This window comes from Pongo abelii, chromosome 7 (assembly GCF_028885655.2).
Source record: "Pongo abelii isolate AG06213 chromosome 7, NHGRI_mPonAbe1-v2.0_pri, whole genome shotgun sequence".
Taxonomy (NCBI): Eukaryota; Metazoa; Chordata; class Mammalia; order Primates; family Hominidae; genus Pongo; species Pongo abelii.
In genome coordinates, this window is record NC_071992.2 from 116,517,003 (window position 1) to 116,535,097 (window position 18,095).

General features: G+C 42.2%; 2 protein-coding genes across 4 annotated transcripts in view; both read right to left on the reverse strand.

Moving 5' to 3' along the window:
* ANKRD46 (ankyrin repeat domain 46) overlaps positions 1–2,841 on the reverse strand; it is a 43,024-nt gene extending 40,183 nt beyond the window's left edge. The window contains exon 1 of one of the 2 annotated variants that reach the window (XM_009243988.4): positions 2,614–2,841. The gene's annotated coding sequence lies outside the window, so the exon portion shown is untranslated. 2 annotated transcript variants of the gene reach the window in all.
* A 13,122-nt stretch (positions 2,842–15,963) lies between these two features.
* The window catches only part of SNX31 (sorting nexin 31), a 76,771-nt gene continuing 74,639 nt past the window's right edge, over positions 15,964–18,095 (reverse strand). The window contains exon 13 of one of the 2 annotated variants that reach the window (XM_063726466.1): positions 15,964–17,049. In XM_063726466.1, coding sequence (XP_063582536.1) covers positions 16,954–17,049 — 96 coding nt within the window. In that variant the 3' untranslated portion in view covers positions 15,964–16,953. The remainder of the gene's footprint in view (positions 17,050–18,095) is intronic. The other variant, XM_002819332.6, reaches the window with a different exon arrangement.

Genomic DNA, 18,095 nt, shown 5'->3' on the forward strand with positions numbered 1-18,095 from the left:
ACTAGATCTCATAGGCTCATGGCTTTAAATACCACCCTTCCGTGCAGGGGTGGCCAATCTTTTGGCTTTCCTGGGCCACAGTGGAAGAAGAACTGTCTTGGGGCACACATATAACGATAGCTGATGAGCTTAAAAAAAAAATACAATCAATCTCATAATGTTTTAAGAAAGTTTACAAATTTGGGTTGCACAAGCTTGCATTAGTGACTCCCAAATTTCTATTTCCAGTTGGACCTTTCTCTTCAACTCCCGTCTCTATAACCCCACTTTAACAGGCATCTCAAACCTGACTAAAACTGGCTCCACCTACCTTCACACTCAGTCTTCTCCATCTCAGTACACTGTAACTAAAGCCTTCCAATAGCTCAGGCCAAAGGCCACAGGGTCGTGCTTCACCCTTTCTCTCATAAGCACATCCCTCCAAACCATAAGCAAATCCTACCAGCAATACTCAGGATACTACGGCTTCTTACTGCCTCTCTTACTACCCGCCTGGTCTAAGCCACCGTTCTCTCTGACCCCAATTACTGCATCCACCTAACAGGTCTCCCTGCTTCCATCCTGCCCTTACAGTCAACTCTGAACACAGCAGCCAGAGTGATCCTTTACAAATCTTAAGCCAGATCGCCTCACTCCTCTGCTCAAAACCCTCCAACCACCTCCCTTCTCACTCAGAGTAAAAGCAAAAGTCCTTACCCGGGCCCATTAGCCCTCTGACCTTGTCTCACCCTCCTTCCCTCCGGGTGCTCAAATCTACTGGCCCCCTTGCTGTTCCTCCCTTGCTGTTCCTCTAACAAGACTGAAGGGTTCTGGGCTTTTGCCCTTGCTTGGTATGCTCTTTCTCTAGACAGCTGCATGGCGGTCCCCGACGCCTTCAGTTTTGCTTGAGTCTTTTCCATGGCACCAGTCCTTATTTTAAAACTGCACCTGTTCCTTCCTTGGTGCTCCCTATCCCCCTTTGCTACTTTATTTTTCTTCTTAGTAACTGTTACCGTCTGACTGCAGATACGTTAACTTTCACAAATTCTGTTTATTGTCCCCAACACCACCTTCCTCCAGTGACATGTTAGCTCCTGGAAGACAAGGACTTCATTTTGTTCATTCTCACATCCCCAGTGCTTAGAACAGAGCCTGGCCATAGAAGGTACTCAATATACGCTTGCTATATGAATGCCGAATATGCAAATTCTTAAATCTGTAATATGTAAGGCTAAGAAGTTTGGGACTATAAAGCCCAACTTCTTTCCACAATGAGAAATACAATTTCCCTTTGGACAAAGAACTGTGAGAATCCTTTGTTTTCCATAGTAAGTAACACAATTTACTCTAAATAACATGCCAAAAATTCCTTATCACTTCACGAAGCCTCTCTCCAATGCCCTTCCTGTATTCTGTAAAATATTAACTTACTATCATCAAACAATCTTTGATTTCCCTCTGGTACTGCTATCATAATATTGCAAAAGCAAAGTGAACTCACTAAAACTGGTATGGAAACATAAATAATGAAGAAATGTAATAAAGTGTGTTAACAACCAAACAAATTCATCTCTATTTCAAATCAAATTGTACTGGCACAGTGAGAACCTCAGTCCAAGTTTAACTTTATTATCACTATAGTCCTTAATGAGCTAACATTTTTCTTATTAAATTCCTTTTAAACTAAAAAGAAGTTCATATAGGACTCCTGCATATAGCCATGAAACTAAGCCTGAGAGAAATCAGTTCAGGCTACAAATTTAACTGATAACACTCTTAGAGAGCACTACATGTTTGGCTAGATAACAGACGCAGGGATACTGAAGTAAGGGAGATGAGACCAAATCTCGCTCAGCCTTTGCTAGCTTTCTGACCTTGGACAAGTCAGACTCTCGGTGCCTCAGTTTCCTTATCTGTATAATGGAAATGGTACCTGATAGGCTTGCTTCAAGGATTAAAGGTACCAGGTATTTAAAGCAATGGCACCCTGTCTGACATAAAATAAGCACTGAAAATAGCTATTACTAGAACATAAAAATAATCCCCACACCACTCATATTACAGCTCTTTAAGAGGCTCCTGGGTACCACCGTCATTTTTTAAAGATTGAGAAGTGCTACTATTCAATGGCATATTTTTACTTTATTATGTTCTGTAGCCAATTCCGAATACCGTGGAACGTTTTAAAAAACAGATGTTTTTTTCTTGAGGTAGTGTTGGGAAAACCTGAGAGAGAAGGATCTGCTTTTTAGCACTGCAAGCCAATTAAGAGAGGAAGTTTGCGATTACCCGAGCTCTAAGTGGAAGGTGTGCAAATCCTGCCTTTTAACACGGGCACCCCGGAGCCACGTGCCATTCTGGAGAGCTCACTCACACCCCAACAGCTTGTCCCGGCGCCTGAACTGTGCGCTCCTCCAAGCACACGCCGCGAAAACACCGTCTCGCCCCGGCCGAGCAGCTGGACCTGCGGCGGGGCTTCCGCGCTCATCCCCCGATTAACCGCGAACCAGTGCTGCCCGCGCTGCGCAGGGGTTCCCCGGACCACAGCCCTAACCCGCAAGCGCAAACGAGAACCTTCGCAGGCCTCTTCCCGGCCCTCGTGAACACACAGACCGCGAAGAAGCCATCACGGACCCGCGGTCGCTTCCTCGGCCCGGCTCCCTCCAGTCGCCGCGGAAGGTACGGGAAGCCCAGGCACCCTCGCCCCTCAGGGCCCCGGCAAAGCCTACTGGACCTCCAGTGCTACAGGGACGGTGCAAGTGGTATCAACTGGCTCTAGCCCAGGCGCTGCCCACGGGCCCCAGGCCAGGTACCTGCGACTCGAACGAGCAGCACCAACAGCAGCAGCTTCCCGGCGGCGTTGACGGGCGGAGGGAGGGGCCAGACAGGGGCAGTCGGAGTCCTCGCTGGGCCAGAGCGGTCTCGTGCTGCAGCCCCCGGCGCGCCCCCTGCAGGTGGGCGGTCCTCACGGTGGCTCGGGCTGCTCTGAGTCAGAGACTCCGGGAAAGCCTGCTCTGAATTAGGGAAAGCATCAAAACTGTGGCTTCAGAAGAGAAAGACAGCCTAGAAGAGGTTTATCCGATCTGAGTCCGGGAGCATTTTGCACTTTTCACGTCCTATTCTAAATTCACATCCCATCCCCTTAGCTAAATGGGGGCTTCAAAGGCAAGGGCAGTTTCATTAGGTGCTATAAGCATCAATTAATAATTGCTGGCCACTAGGTAGGTCTTCCATAGACCCCAAATTGACATATTAGGAATAGCCACTAATGATTGGCTGCGCTATTTCTAAAATATAATCCTGCATTTTTATTTTTTTCAAAAGTAGTTTTGAATCTTTTTTTTTTTTTTTTTTTTTTTAAAAGGAGTCTCACTGTCGCCCAGGCTGGAGTACAGTTGCTCAATCTCTGCTCAGTGCAAACTCGAACTCCGCCTTCCGGGTTCAAGCGATTCGCAGTTTGAATCCTTCCATCCTACTTTGTAGAGTTCCTTGACTTATTGCACCATGTACAGCCAAGACTAACTAAAAGTGTGGTGGGACATTCATATGCTGGAAACATTCTTTCATGCACAACTAGTTTTTTCTTTTTTTCAGTTTACCAACTCCAGTCCTACAGCCAAGACAACTCCCACTGCACAGTGACCGTCCTCTGAATTCTAGCACCCTCATCCAACCAAGCCACCCTCTATGGCAAACTTGTCCAACCCCTTGCCCACACCTGCAGGCTGCATGCAGCCAAGACAGTTTAGAATGCAGCCCAACACAAATTCATAAACTCTCTTAAAACATTATGAGGTGTTTTTTTTTTTGAGATTTTTTTTTAGTTCATCAACAATTGCTGGTGTTAGTGTATTTTATGTGTGGCCCAAGACAATTCTTCTTCCAATGTGGCCCAGGGAAGCCAAAAGATTGGACACCCCTGCTCTAGGGTATCTCATGGTTCATTTATTCAAGGACCATCTACACCGTCTAATAATTTGTTCTTGAAAATGTCATGTAAAGGTTTAGGACTATTGTCATATTAGAGGAAATCACTATTACATTTCTTTAATGTAAGAATTATAAGATCTGGCCATGCACAGTGGCTCACACCTGTAATCCCAGCACTTTGGGATGCTGGGGTGGACAGATCACTTGAGGTCAGGAGTTCGAGACCAGCCGGACCAACATGGTGAAACCTTGGCTCTACAAAAATACAAAAATTAGCCAGGCACGGTGTTGCACACCTGTAATCCCAGCTACTCAGGAGGTTGAGGCACAAGAATCCTTGAACCCCAAAAGGCGGAGGTCACAATGAGCCGAGATCTCACCACTGCACTCCAGCCTGGGTGACAGAACAAGACTCCATCTCAAAAAAAAAAAAAAGTTATAAGATCTTAGGGCATTTCACATTTTATTGTGCTATGACTAATCAGCAATATTACTTGTTAAATTGATGACATTTATTAATCAGTTTGTTATTGATGTCCTCCTTCTGGTTGTGTATTGAGTTTATAATATCTTCACTGATGCCTATAAACTATGTCAAATTAGCAAGGAAATTAAAGCTTTTCCTAATGTATTAATAAGATTTACTCTTCATTAGTTGACTCATCCAACAATCTGAGAGCCTCTCCATTACTTCTATTCAAATTTATCTCTTCCTCTTCATGAATTACTGCTTTTGATTGATATGAAAAAATGTAGGGATGGTGAAGACAGCTTTTTTCTCTGACGGGATTAAAGTGAACTGCATGCTGCACATATTCTATGACTCCTTCATGTTACCACACCTGGGCACTTTGACACAGTGGCTGTTAGGAGGTGATATAGTTTGGCTGTGTCCCTGCCCAAAATCTCATCTTGAATTATAATAATACCAATATGTCAAGGGCAGGACCAGGTGGAGATAATTGAATCATGGGGGCAGTTTCCCCTATGCTGTTCTCATGAGAGTGCGTGAGTTCTCATGAAATCTGATGGTTTTATAAGGGGCTTCTCCTTTTGCTCAGCACTCATTCTGTCTCCGACCACCCTGTCAAGAAGTGCCTTCTGCCATGATTGTAAGTTTTCTAAGGCTGCCCCAGCCATGCAGAATTGTGATTCAACTGTGAGTCAATCACACCTTTTTTCTTATAAATTACTCAGTCTTAGGTATTTCTTCACAGCAGTGTGAGAACGGACTAATACAGGAGCATTCATAGAAGCCATTCCTACTCTCCAGCAATAACTTAATGGTGCATGGAAGTGACCATGAACCACATGAATGTGTCCCATTAAATGCAAACCGAAGTACCCCCAACTGCATTTCTGCTTAGCTGGATCCCAAAAATGCCTGTAGTCACTCCAATGCTAGCCAGTAGAAGAATACTCCAGAAGTCTGAATGGAAAGAGAGAAATCTTAATCAATTGTAGGTAAAGTATTTTAATTTTGCAAGCTTTACAAAAACATATAACCATATCAATACTGCTTCCCAGGGCCTTGGAAGGGGCCTGAACAAGGGAGGGCTGTATATTGGCTTCCTATTGTCATTGTAACAAATTACCCTAAATTTAATAATTTAAAACAAGAATTATCTTACAGTTCAAGAGGTGAGAAGTCCAAAATCATTTTCACTGAGCTAAAATCAAAGTGCAGGAAGTGCTTTCCTTCTGGAGATTCTCAGGAGAGTTGGTTGCCATGCCTTCTCCAGCTCCTAGAGGCCACCTACGTCCCTGGCTCATGGCTCCTTTTTCCATCCTCAAAGCTAGCAGTGTAGCATTTTTACTCCCCTCTGACTTCTGCTTCTGTCCTTGCATTTCCTCTGTGACTCTCCTGTCTCTTTATAAGGACCCTTGTGATTATATTGGGCACACTTGGATAATCCGGAATAATCTCCCTATCTCAAGATCTTTCACTTAATCACATTTGCAAAGTTCTTTTTACCATGCAAAGCAACATATTCATAGATTCTGGGGATTAGGATTAGGATGTGGACATCTTTGAGGAACTGTTATCCAACCTACCACAAGAGCCCTGAAGATTAAACTTTACACTCTTCAGGTAAGTCTGCCTCTTCTTCCTCATTACTAAAATCTATTTGGTCCTGAGTTTTGATTGTGAGAGTTCCAATGGTGGGGGAATACCTGTAATTACAACCGAGATAAGTGTCATGAAGGGAAAGAGAAGCATTCCTTGAGGGCAAACAATATGGGAGCTAATTTAGATAGAAGGGCAACAATGTCTTTGAATAAGTGATATTTAATCTAAGATGCAAAGCATGAGGAATTAATTATGTAATGAACAAGGGAAGTATTCTAGACAGAGAAGACGGTATGTTTGGCCTGTGAATGGTGATGGCAGAAAGCTATCACTTTCTGTGGCGGTATCTCTACCACTGAATCCTTAGCATTACCACAGTGACTGGCACATCAGACATGTTTGGGAATATTAACTTAGTAGTTTTCAACCTGGCAGCATGTTACAATCATGCAGCAGCTTAAAAAATAACAGTGCCAGCCGGGCGCGGCATCTCATGCCTGTAATCCCAGCACTTTGGATCACGAGATCAGGAGTTCAAGACCAGCCTGGCCAAGATGGTGAAACCCCATCTCTACTAAAGATACGAACATTAGCCGGGGCGTGGTGGTGGGTGCCTGTAATCCCAGCTACTTGGGAGGCTGAGGCAGAGACTTGCTTGAACTTGGGAGCCAGAGGTTGCCACGAGCCGAGATCACGCCACTGCACTCCAGCCTGGGCCACAGAGCAAGACTCTGTCTAAAAAAAAACACACAGTGCCCGGACCCTAGCCCAGATCAAGTTAGAATCATTTGGAAGCACGGCCCAGGCATCTGCATTTTCAAAAGCTGTTCAGGGAACTCTAATGTGCAGCCAGGATTGAGTTGAGAATCACTGTATTAGATACAAATGAGTGAATGAATGAATAAGTGAAAGGAAATATTTGCTTTGGGTAGGGTTTTCATTTAGAAAGTTTTCTTATTAGGGATAAGAAGGGTTTTGGCTATATTCGTTATATAAATTCCTATCCAGTCTTAAAAAATGCAGACAGACTTTCAAAAATATTATACTTGAATGCTCATCAGAAGAGACTGAAAGTGATCCAACAACTATCCCAATGTAACTAGTTGTCTCTGTAGAAAGGTGATATGGTCAGAATGGGGAGGTGTTTGAAAAAAATACACCGCATCTACGAAGTAAGGGTTTTGAGCTCTGCTTTCCTGTTCCAGGGTGCATTTGGTTTCTGTAGTACTGATGAATGACCATGAGAGGGAGACATGCTCCTGACAGGTGTTGCTTCCATGGGTCTCCCATCTCTCAAGCCCGGCTAGAACGAGTCAGGTGTTTTCCACAACACTGTGGATTCTCAGGCATAACAATAGAATGAGTACAGGAGATGGCACAAGTAGCACATATTTATCTACACCAAAGTTAGGGTCATTTCAGTTCCCCAACAATTTTAAACATTTAAACAACCAGAAAAAAAAATGAAGTGTTTTGTGTGCCGGACATATTTGCGAAACTGTTAGAGAAAAAATTGGAAGCCCAGGAGAATAATATTTTCCTAGAGCAACTGGCACAACTAAAAAATATTCAAGCAAAACTTTCAGAAAGGGATCTCTTTTCTTAATTGCAGAGTAAACACCTTAGATGTCCTTGGGTTTCTGAAGTTACTAAGATAACAGTTGGACTCTTGGAAAGAAAAAAAAAGATCTCAGCTCCTTGCCGTAACATCCATTTGTCATTTCTCTTTCCACTTACCTACACATGCCAGAACCACACAGATTGTCACACACACACACACACACACACGCACACACGGCAAAATATGATGGGACGTACATTTAGGCAAGTTACCTAACATATGTCCTATACACCGTCTAGCCCTGCTGCCTTAGGAATTAAGTTTCCAACACATGCTTTTTGAGGAACATATTCAAATCATAGCAACTGGTTTGATAAATTTGCTTAGAAGCAGGCAAGGAAAAGTAACAGAAGATAACACCAGAAAAGCTCATGGTCCAGGCTCATCTTACCTCATCTTTCCTCCAGTTCCTTTCTGGCCCTAGTTTCCTTTCTAATCTTGTAATATTTCAACTCCTTTGAGATCAGGATAGTTCATGGCTTGTTAAGTCTGGGCAAAGTTAAGTTAAGGGTTCATGCAGGTCCCAAAAGTCTTTGGGATATCCATTCAGTTCAGTTAATGAGGAGAGTTGAGGATTCCAGCAATCTGTGTTGTTAAAAGTTTCACTTCAACCCTAGAATGGAACTTAGCTTACCCCAGGGGCTTAAACTGAACTGAAATCTTAGGCTTAGAGGGATCTTAACTTTTACATTAGCCCAAAACAAACTCCTGGCAATCATTCAAACAGAAGCAAAGCACATCTCCTTCTCAGTCTTGAAACATATGCCAGGAACTATATTAGACTTTGCCTCAATTCTGCTCTCCTCCTCTCAAAACACTGATCCTGCGGTTTCATTTCCACCTTTACAAAATTGTGATGCCAATGTCAGGGTAAAGCCTGAGGCTATCCTACTCTGACCTTTGAGGATATAGTCATACTCTGACAACTATTTTCTGCAAATATGACTGAACGAACATATCTTTTGGACACACACTCCTGCCTTATTCCATTCAGGCTGCTATAATAAAATACCACAGACTGGATAACTTAAAAAGAATAGAAATCTATTTCTCACAGCTCTGGAGGCTGAGAAGTCCAAGATCAAGGCATCAGCAGATTCTGTGTCTGGTGAAGTCTTCTCTCTGCTTCCAAGGTGGCGCCTTCTTCCTGTGCCCTCATGTGGCAGAAGTTGAAAGGGCAAAATGCACTAGGGTGTTCCCATCAACCTCCTTTATAAGAGCACTAATCCATTCATGAGGGAGGGCCCTCTTAACTTAGTCATTTTCCCAAAGGCCCTACCTTTTAGTACCATCACTTTGGAGTTTAAGCTCCAACATACAAATTTCGGAGGGACACATACATTGAAACTAGAGCAACTCGTGACCAGCAAGAAAGGAAACTTTTGACATTTTTATAAGAAAAACAAATAGGTAGGTAAGTAATACAAATTGCTCTTAGCCTATGAGTTATTTTAAGGCAAACAGAATGAGAAAAGACTCTTAACAACGTCTTCAAATTATTTTATTTTTATTTTTATTTTTTGAGGTGGAGTCTTGCTCTGTCACCCAGGCTGGAGTGCAGTGGTGCAATCTTGGCTCACTGCAAGCTCCACCTCCTGCGTTCACACCATTATCCTGCCTCAGCCTCCCAAGTATCTGGGACTACAGGTGCCCACCACCACTCCTGGCTAACTCTTTGTAGTTTTAGTAGAGACGGGTTTCACTGTGTTAGCCAGGATGATCTCGATCTCCTGACCTCATAATCCACCTGCCTTGGCCTCCCAAAGTGCTAAGATGACAGGCGTGAGCCACCGCGCCTGGCCAAATTTTTTTTTTTTTTTTTTTTTTGAGACAAGGTACAACCATGACTTACTGCAGTCTGGACTTCGCAGGCCCAAGCTGACTTCCTACCTCAGCCTCCCAAATAGCTGGGACTACAGGTGAGTTCCATCATGCCTGGCTAATTTAAAAAAAGAAAAAAATTTATAGAGACAGAGTCTCCCTGTGTTGCCCAGGCTGGTCTTGAACTCCTGGTCTCAAGTAGTCCTCCTGCATTGGTCTCCCAAAGTGCTGGAATTACAGGCGTGAGCCACCATACCTGGCCTGATTTTTATTTTTCAAAGACCTGAAAAATAAATTTTATTTGTTTATCTGGCAGGTCACAAGAGACATTAACAAAATAAATGGAGTTAGTTGCTTTTTGTGTTTTTGTTTTGTTAGTCATCCAACAGGATTTTTTAAGTCACAGGTAACAGTTTGCAATAGGGTAGTAAGGTTTTACGATTTTTCTATAGTGAATTCACAGCCTAAGATTTCCTCATCCTATCTTCATTGTGAACCCCCAGACTGCATGTCTGTCACCTGTTTTAATTTTGACAAAGAAAAAGGGAAAACAGAGGAAGTTAAAAAAAAGGAGGGGGATTAAAAAAATGTATGAATCTATGACACAAACAACCCATAGTTAATTGCAAAAGTAACTAATACCCATATCACATGATTAATAAAAATCCAGTTACCTGTAAAAATGTTAGATTTAACCACTATGACTTGTATCCAGTCAATAATTAAAAATAAACCCTAATTTATAATCTTACTATTTTCTTCCTTAATGTGGTGCTATGCAAGTCATGGTAGTGGAATCGCTTTCTCTTTGTGCATAAGTGGGGTACTTGTTGGCAGTGTGCCTCTGGAGAGCATGACGCTCCACCAGCTATTGTGAGGCAACACCCAGGTATCAATTCAATAGCTGATTTTGGAATGGAATTTGCCTTCAGGTAGTTGACTTTTACAAATACTTAAGAAGTTTAATAACTGCCATTTCACTTGTTTTACTCAGCATTTTTGTGTTGTAGAAAATCAAATTCTGAACTTCCCCTGATCAGGACCCAAATACAGTAGTAGATTTCCATCTTCTCTTCCTCTGCACACCAGACACCATGACAAAGGGGATCTCCCCAGAAATTCTGCCAGGACCAGTTTCCAGTGAGGATAAGAGCATGCATGAGCACAGCAAAGCCAACTCAGAGGACGAGTTTCAGCCTGCTGCTCTGAGTGCCTCCGCCCAGACAACTGCTGCAACTCAGAACCCATCAAATACTTATGAGCTCGTGTGGACAGATGGAAAACCCATTAGGAAGTACAGCCAACTGTGTGTTACCACATTTCTGGGAAAGAAACCACATTTGGTGCAGGAGCAGTGCAAAATCACTAAGGTCAGCACCTTTAAATCAACGGAATGTCTAACCTCTTTCAAGCTATCACACAACTAAAGCTATCCGGTTAGCTAAAGACTTTGCCCTACAGAAAAATACATGGGCTAGGGCTAGACCAAAGACCCAAGCCCACCAAAGACATCATGTACTTTTCTGTAGCTGTCTAATTTTTCTTAAAATTGTGATACAAACAACTTACTTCATAAGAATACAACTGTTAGCTATTATAAAGTAACTTATGAGCAAAATATAATTATACCTCAATAAAGTGGGGAGAAAGTACAATTACAAAGCTTAAAAGCCATCTTGTAAGAAATCGTTGGTTAGCCATACTTTTTTAAAGTTAAATCAGCATGTCTTTTTTTGTGTGACAGAAAAGCATACCTACTTTTTTGACATTTTTCCTGGACTATGGGTGACAGGAAGGAGATCACCCCGTGAAGGAGAGAACTCTCCCCTGTCTTCCACAGTCCTGCGTCCACGGAAACCACTCCCCTCATCCCGCCTGATGGGCCACTGAATACACACTGCAGGACAAGGGACAGCTAAAACAGCAGCTGAGAAAGTAGACTTGCCTCTATTGCTGAGTTTTCTTTTGCAGTTTTCCTTTGTTTGGTATTTTAGAATCATTTTGCCACTGTTTTACCACCAAAGGTTGGCACCTACTTGTTTTTTCCACAAATTAGGATCACCAAGCTCTTCTCAATTTTACTTTGAGGGTAATCTTAAGGTAATTTCTAACTGAAATGTTTAATGTAAAATTTGCTTAAATGTCCATGTGGGGATGTGTGTAAGCTGTATGCTGACCACACGCTGATGTAAACTGAGACCTAGTTCCGGGGAGGATGTTAGCTCATATATATATATGGGATTTTAGAGTTATGAGCCAGGAACCATGGATGAAAACCAATATATATGTATCATAACACCACCAGCCACTGATGGGGACAGTCCTTTAGTCCCTTCATGTTGAGTGTTAAAACATACTTGTGAAGGCATGTAAACCAGCCCTTCATACTTTTATCTCCCCATTCTAGACAACCAATGTTCTAATTTGTTCTACTTCTCTATTACTAAACGTTTACTCTAAACTATCAGGCCACTCCCTGGTTTTCAAACACAGATCCCTTACATCAAAAGAATATACAGGCCAGGCATGGTGGCTTATGCCTGTAATTCCAGCACTTTGGGAGGCAGAGGTAGTAGGATCACTTGAGCCCAGGAGTTTGAGACCAGCCTAGGCAACATAGCAAGACGATGTCTCTACAGAAAAATAATTTTTACAAAAGGATATACAATTCAAAAAATACTGCCTTATTACTAGAATCCTACGTAGTCATTAATAATTAGTCCAGTCCATCATTGTGTATGAATGTCTCCCAGAGTAAAGTCACTCAGGTTTGCAGGTTTCCTCTCAATCTTGTCAGGTGCCAAAAACAGGAGTGGTCTTGGCAACTAGCCTCACCCTTTGAGGCATCTAGAATAACTGAGCCGAGATATCATGTCATCTTTTGCTCTGAGACTCTTTTGAGGTATTAATGTAATATTGAATTTCTTTCCATTAATAACCTTTTTTTTTCTTTACTCTCAGCTTTTTCTCCTTCTCTCCATTGATACTCAAACTTTTTCACCTTTGGAAGGGACATTAGAATTGCCACTGTGCTGGTCTAGATTGTGGGCAGCAATACTAGTCTAGCAAGTAGCTCCTCCTCAATCCACTGCCATTCAGATAAGGTAAGGTTACACAGGTGCAGAACTAGTGAGCTAGTTTTGCCACCAGAGAACATAGCTGCATTCACTCTTGATCCCAATTTCTTAGATGGGGTGAAGGCACTACCCGCCCCCATTATCCCCTTAGTAATTCAGACACAAAGTTTAAAAATGTAGTTACAGCTTCTTGCTTAGAAATCATCCTTGCTTCCAGCACTTGTAATTGTAGCCCTGGTCCTAGGATCATTGCATCAGGTAGAGGAGAGAAAAAAAACTGAGGTTATTTGGGGAAGAAAGAGAAAATTATAATCATTATACCAGTGTACTCCTCCCTTGGCAAGAATTGCATAATCATATCAGCATCCTCCTCAATCCCTCTTCCCCAGATCAACCAAAAGAAATAAAACCAGAAAAATCTAGTGGGGACACTCCTTTAGTCCCATTCATGTTGAGTGTGAGCACCTACCTGTGAAGGCGTGTAAGCCAGCCCTTCATACTTTATCTCCCTATTCTAGACAATCAATGTTTTATACTCCTTCTACTTCTCTATTACTAAACTATTACTCTAAGGAGGTATCTCTCTGCCCATCGTTGGATATTATGGCTTATACATTGTTCCTTGGTCTGAAGAAATGACAGTTGTCTGTACAAATCCATGCAAGTCTTCAGTTCTTGTTTTTTTTATGGTGCTCTGAGCATTTTCATCTTCCACTAAGGAAGCAAAGCCCAGTCCACAGTCAGTGTCTAATTCCTGTCAAGACCAATGTGTAGCCCCCCAGGGCTACCGGCATCAGTCTCACCTGCCAGCTCTGGTCAGGGCCTTCCCACCAGGCAATCTGCCCCATAACCACTGGCAGTTTCTGTCTCTCTTGCTGACAAACAGGACAGTTCTTACTGGCATTCTGTGCCTGCAAAGATGCAAAAGGAGCATGTTTAGATTAATCCCATCTGTGCACTGCTGCAGTATTCCTATATCCACTCACTTCATGGACCAGGTGGTGACCACAAGGGTGGACACGGAGACAACTGCTTGTCTATTCCAGTCACCTTCTCAGCCTAGGGAGGAAGTTCTTCTGATGGCCATTGACTTATTCTCCTTTAATGCACCCCTCAAATTTCTATAGGGCTATGCCCCATATGGACATTCCTTTAATAGACCAGATTTCCATTGTCCTCTTGCCTGAGTGTATGGCCAGGCCATTGGTCACTGCCCATGAATCAGTAAAAACCCAAACATGGAGGCTTCTACTACTGTTCAGTTCTTCCATTACTGTAAGAAAAACAGCATGCACTTCAGCCCCCTCAGCTAATCTGTGTTTACCTTCTTTGATCAAAGCAGCAGCCTTCCAAACAGGAGGATGTTGTCCATTCACTCTGGAAATGCTTTCTGTAAACAGAGCAGCAGATTGTTGGTCAATCAAGAGCTGTTCACAGTGCACTGTCCAAGTGTCTATAGAAACCAGCAGCACCTCACAGTTTGTGTCAGTCCTGGGGGTAAAGAGGCTCTCTGCTCATGAGTATCCCCTTCTTGCATTCCCCAGGTGGCATGATCCCCTAGAAACAATTTCCATTTTATTGGGGAACTCTTCTGGGCACTGCCACTCCCTGAAGCATGTTTCTCTGCTGTCAGCTCTTCAATCAAAGCCTGCACATGTTTCTGTCCATAGGGCCCAAAGGGGCTCGGTGGGGCCTGACCACGATTTAATCACCTCTGTCCAATAGTTATTCTCATTATGATTTGTGTGAAATTTTCAAACTCAGTTGTGTTTGCCTGTGGGCAAATTGCTTATGCTAGTTATTTTAGGAGTATAAACAGCAGTAAAATCTCATATGAATGCCTAGAAGTCGAAAGAAGCGATGGTGGATATAGACATGGCAGGAGAAATTGTGGTTGCCTGGGGACCATTTTTGCAGGGATATGAGGAGTGGACAAAGGTATAGGCTGGTAATTGGCAAAGCCATGTCACACCCCTTAGGATTAGCAGTTACTGAAGGATATCAACAGTCACCTACCTGATAAAGCCACACACCAGCTGACGGCTTCTCCAGTGCTGAGGCGGCTGTGCTGGTGGCAGGGACTACCGCAGAGTGAGGTCCTCACCTCCTGGAGTGATGAGGGGGTCTCACTCGCCATCTTCTCCCAGCACCTGCAGCTGGGGAGCTCACTCTGGCAGCTGAAGTTCTGACTTTTTACGCAATCATCAAGTGTTTTGATCCAGAAGTGATTTAAACTCCTAAATTCCTAGATAAAACTAGGCCCAGTAATCCCCAAAAAAGGCTAATAGCTCCTTCTTCTCTCACATAACTACTAAGAAATGTATCATTTTACAAAATAAGTTTTGAATTTTGTTTGAATTTTTGTTTTGTTTATCAGGTGCTACCCTAGTTCCTTTATTCTTCATGTTATATTTATATACTGTGGAATGCATGTCATCAGTTGTGTTTTTCTTCTCATATTCTGATACTGATGATAACCTCAATGTTTGGAAAAAAAAACTATTAAATAAAATGCTTCTGTTTTGTCCATCCTCAAAGGTTAAACTGCTCTACATATATTGTAGAGATGCTGCATTAGGATATGCACATATTTCTGATCCATCCCACCTCTTAGCTTTGTCTCCTAACTACTCCCTTAACCTAAAACTTCGCTAGCACAGAGCAAGTTTACTCATTTTTTCTGCAATGCCACATTTATTCTCCCATCTGTAACTATCCTTCCCTTTCTCTAGGGTGCCCCACCCTTGCCCACATGGCTGTACTCTTTCTTCAAAGTCCCTCTTCCCCTTGGCGCTTTCCCGATGGCCCCGACGTCCTTTGACATGCAGGTCCACACTATGCTGTTGTTGTTGTTGTTTTTTAATAGATGTTGGGTCTCACTATGTTACCCAGGCTGGTCTTGAACTACTGGGCTCAAGTGATCCTCCCGCCTTGGCCTCCCAAAGTGCTGGGGTTACAGGAGTAAGCCACCATGCCCAGCCCACATAGCACACTTTTGACACCAACCACATATCTGGGATTACTCACTCTCTTATATATCAAGTTGAAACATGAAATTGTCAACATAAAACTACTTTTGGCCTACAAAGATAGCAGTTATATATGGTTCAATTTATGTGTGTTCTTACCCCAAATACAATTTGTTGCATTCTTTTTTTCTCTGATAGCCTCTTCCATTGTGTAGGTGTTTGCTATTAAAAAGAGATAGAGCTTGACTACTCTTAAATTGGCAAAATAGTAGCTAAACTTCCATTTTAATCTGAAGACTATCCTAGTCCATTAACACATTCACTTAGGATGATTTGAGATGTTTGTGAGTCTCTGCAAAAATATTCTACTACAGCCTAAAATTTAAATATAAAAACTTCCAGTAATAGGAGTTACAGCTATAGGCATATGTTTATAAATATTATAGAATTTTTAATAGATTCTATATTTCAAAAAGATTATTCACAGAATTTTAATCAACAAATTATATATTCACTAGAATTATTTTGTATTTATTATATAATTAGGTATACAACCCAGTTAGAACATTAGAATATTGTACTTTTTCTAATTACACTATACAGATTCCTCTGATCATCTTCCTTATTGTGGTCTTAATTCTATACATAATTACATTAATTACCATGAGAGAAATGAAGCTAGATAAGGAAAAACCTTGTGAGAAAGTATACATATTTTTAAAGCTAAGAGAATTATAAGGTATCTGATATCAGGTGCAGGGCCTTATTGCTTTCCAAATTAAAACATTCCAAGTAGTAGGTTGATTATTGAACTGCCTTCAGTACTCTAAGGACAGAATAAAATTATAACAGTGGTCAAGCAGAGAACAGGGCAGCGTTTTACTTTGAGTACATCCATATTGGTAGGCTCAGACTTATGTGAGGAAACAAATCAGTATTTCATCACCTCCTTGCTCTAGTTCTATGTGGCTAGATCAGAGAACCCAGGCTTCTTTTTCAGTGATTCCACTTCTTAGAGCCATATTTTCCTCCATTGAAGAGTCACGTCTTTAGAAATTGATCCAAAATGCCTTTATGATATTTTATGAGACTTTCATTTATGTAAATTCAGAACAATAAAAGACTTCATGAAGCCATATAAGGATCTATTTTAGAGAAAAAATCGAATGAGTTTCATATGAGTTGATTTGAATTTGCCGCTTGTCATTTATGAGACATTAAAAACAAACTCTATACTGTCATGACCAAGTGCAAAAATAAAATAAAAACTAACTCTATAACTTGGTTCCTTTGTTTTTTCTAATCTTGAAATTTCCATAGAGTGCTGTGGTATAATACCTTGATGAATACAGTCTGCCTTAATGCCAAAAAAATGGGAAGAGGTCAAATTTCCCCCACTGATGGTAGGTAGCCCACCTGAATCCCCAAGTTCTTTCACTGTCTTGAGATAGCCTCCAAGGATATTTTAAAATATGAGAGTTTTCTTCAGAGATCTTCTTCCTTTATGTTCCCAAAAACGCAGTCATCTTTAGCTATCTTAATCTTGCTTTTTCTTGATAGAAAACTAGAATAGTCTTTCTGCTGTGAAGTAAAGAGAGGTCAGAAATGTAAATGAAAGGAAATCATTTCCATAACAATAACAAAGTCACAGAGGTTAAAACAGTATTGAAATGGGCAACAGAAAGCTTACATTTGTATAAGCAATGGTTATTTTAAACAGTTTTATTCTGTAGAAGCTTTATTTTGGGGTGAGTGTAAATACATTCGTTAGGGCTGAGAAGAGCGCCGCCTACTGGTTTTATGTGTCCTTTGCATCTTTCGGGGCCCTGGGATGTCATCCGGGTAACATTTAACTCTACCTGTCTTGCCTCTTTCCCCTCTTAAAGTCATGCGACTTTCAATTTTTAACTTTGCCCAAAATCTTTAGTGCACATTCCACACAAATACAAACTTTAAAAAAAAAGCCTGGGCGGCCAGGCGCAGTGGCTCACGCCTGTAATCCCAACACTTTGGGAGGCCAAGGCGGGCAGATCACGAGTTCAGGAGATCAAGACCATCCTGGCCAACATGGTGAAACCCCATCTCTAATAAAATACAAAAAAATTAGCTGGGCATGGTGGCTGGCGCCTGTGGTCCCAGCTATTCGGGAGGCTGAGGCAGGGCAATCACTTGAACCCTGGAGGCAGAGGTTTCAGTGAGCTGAGATTGTGCCACTGCACTTCAGCCTGGCAACAGAGTGAGACTCCGTCTAAAAAAAAAAAAAAAAAGAAGAGGCCAGGTACAGTGGCTCACGCCTGTAATCCCAGCACTTTGGGAGGCTGAGGTGGTGGATCACTTGAGGCCAGGAGTACGAGACCAGCCTGGCCAGCATGGTGAAACCCCGTCTCTACCAAAACTACAAAAACTAGCCGGACGTGGTGGTGTACACCTGTAATCCCAGCTACTCAGGAGGCTGAGGCAGGAGGATCGCTTGAATCTGGGAGGTGGAGGTTGCAGTGAGCCCAGATGGCACCACCGCACTCCAGCCTGGGCAAGGAAGCGAGACTCTGTCTCATTTAAAAAAAAAAAAAAAAAAGTGTTACGCTTATTTTAAAACATTTTAGAGGTTAGGGTTACTGCAAATCTTT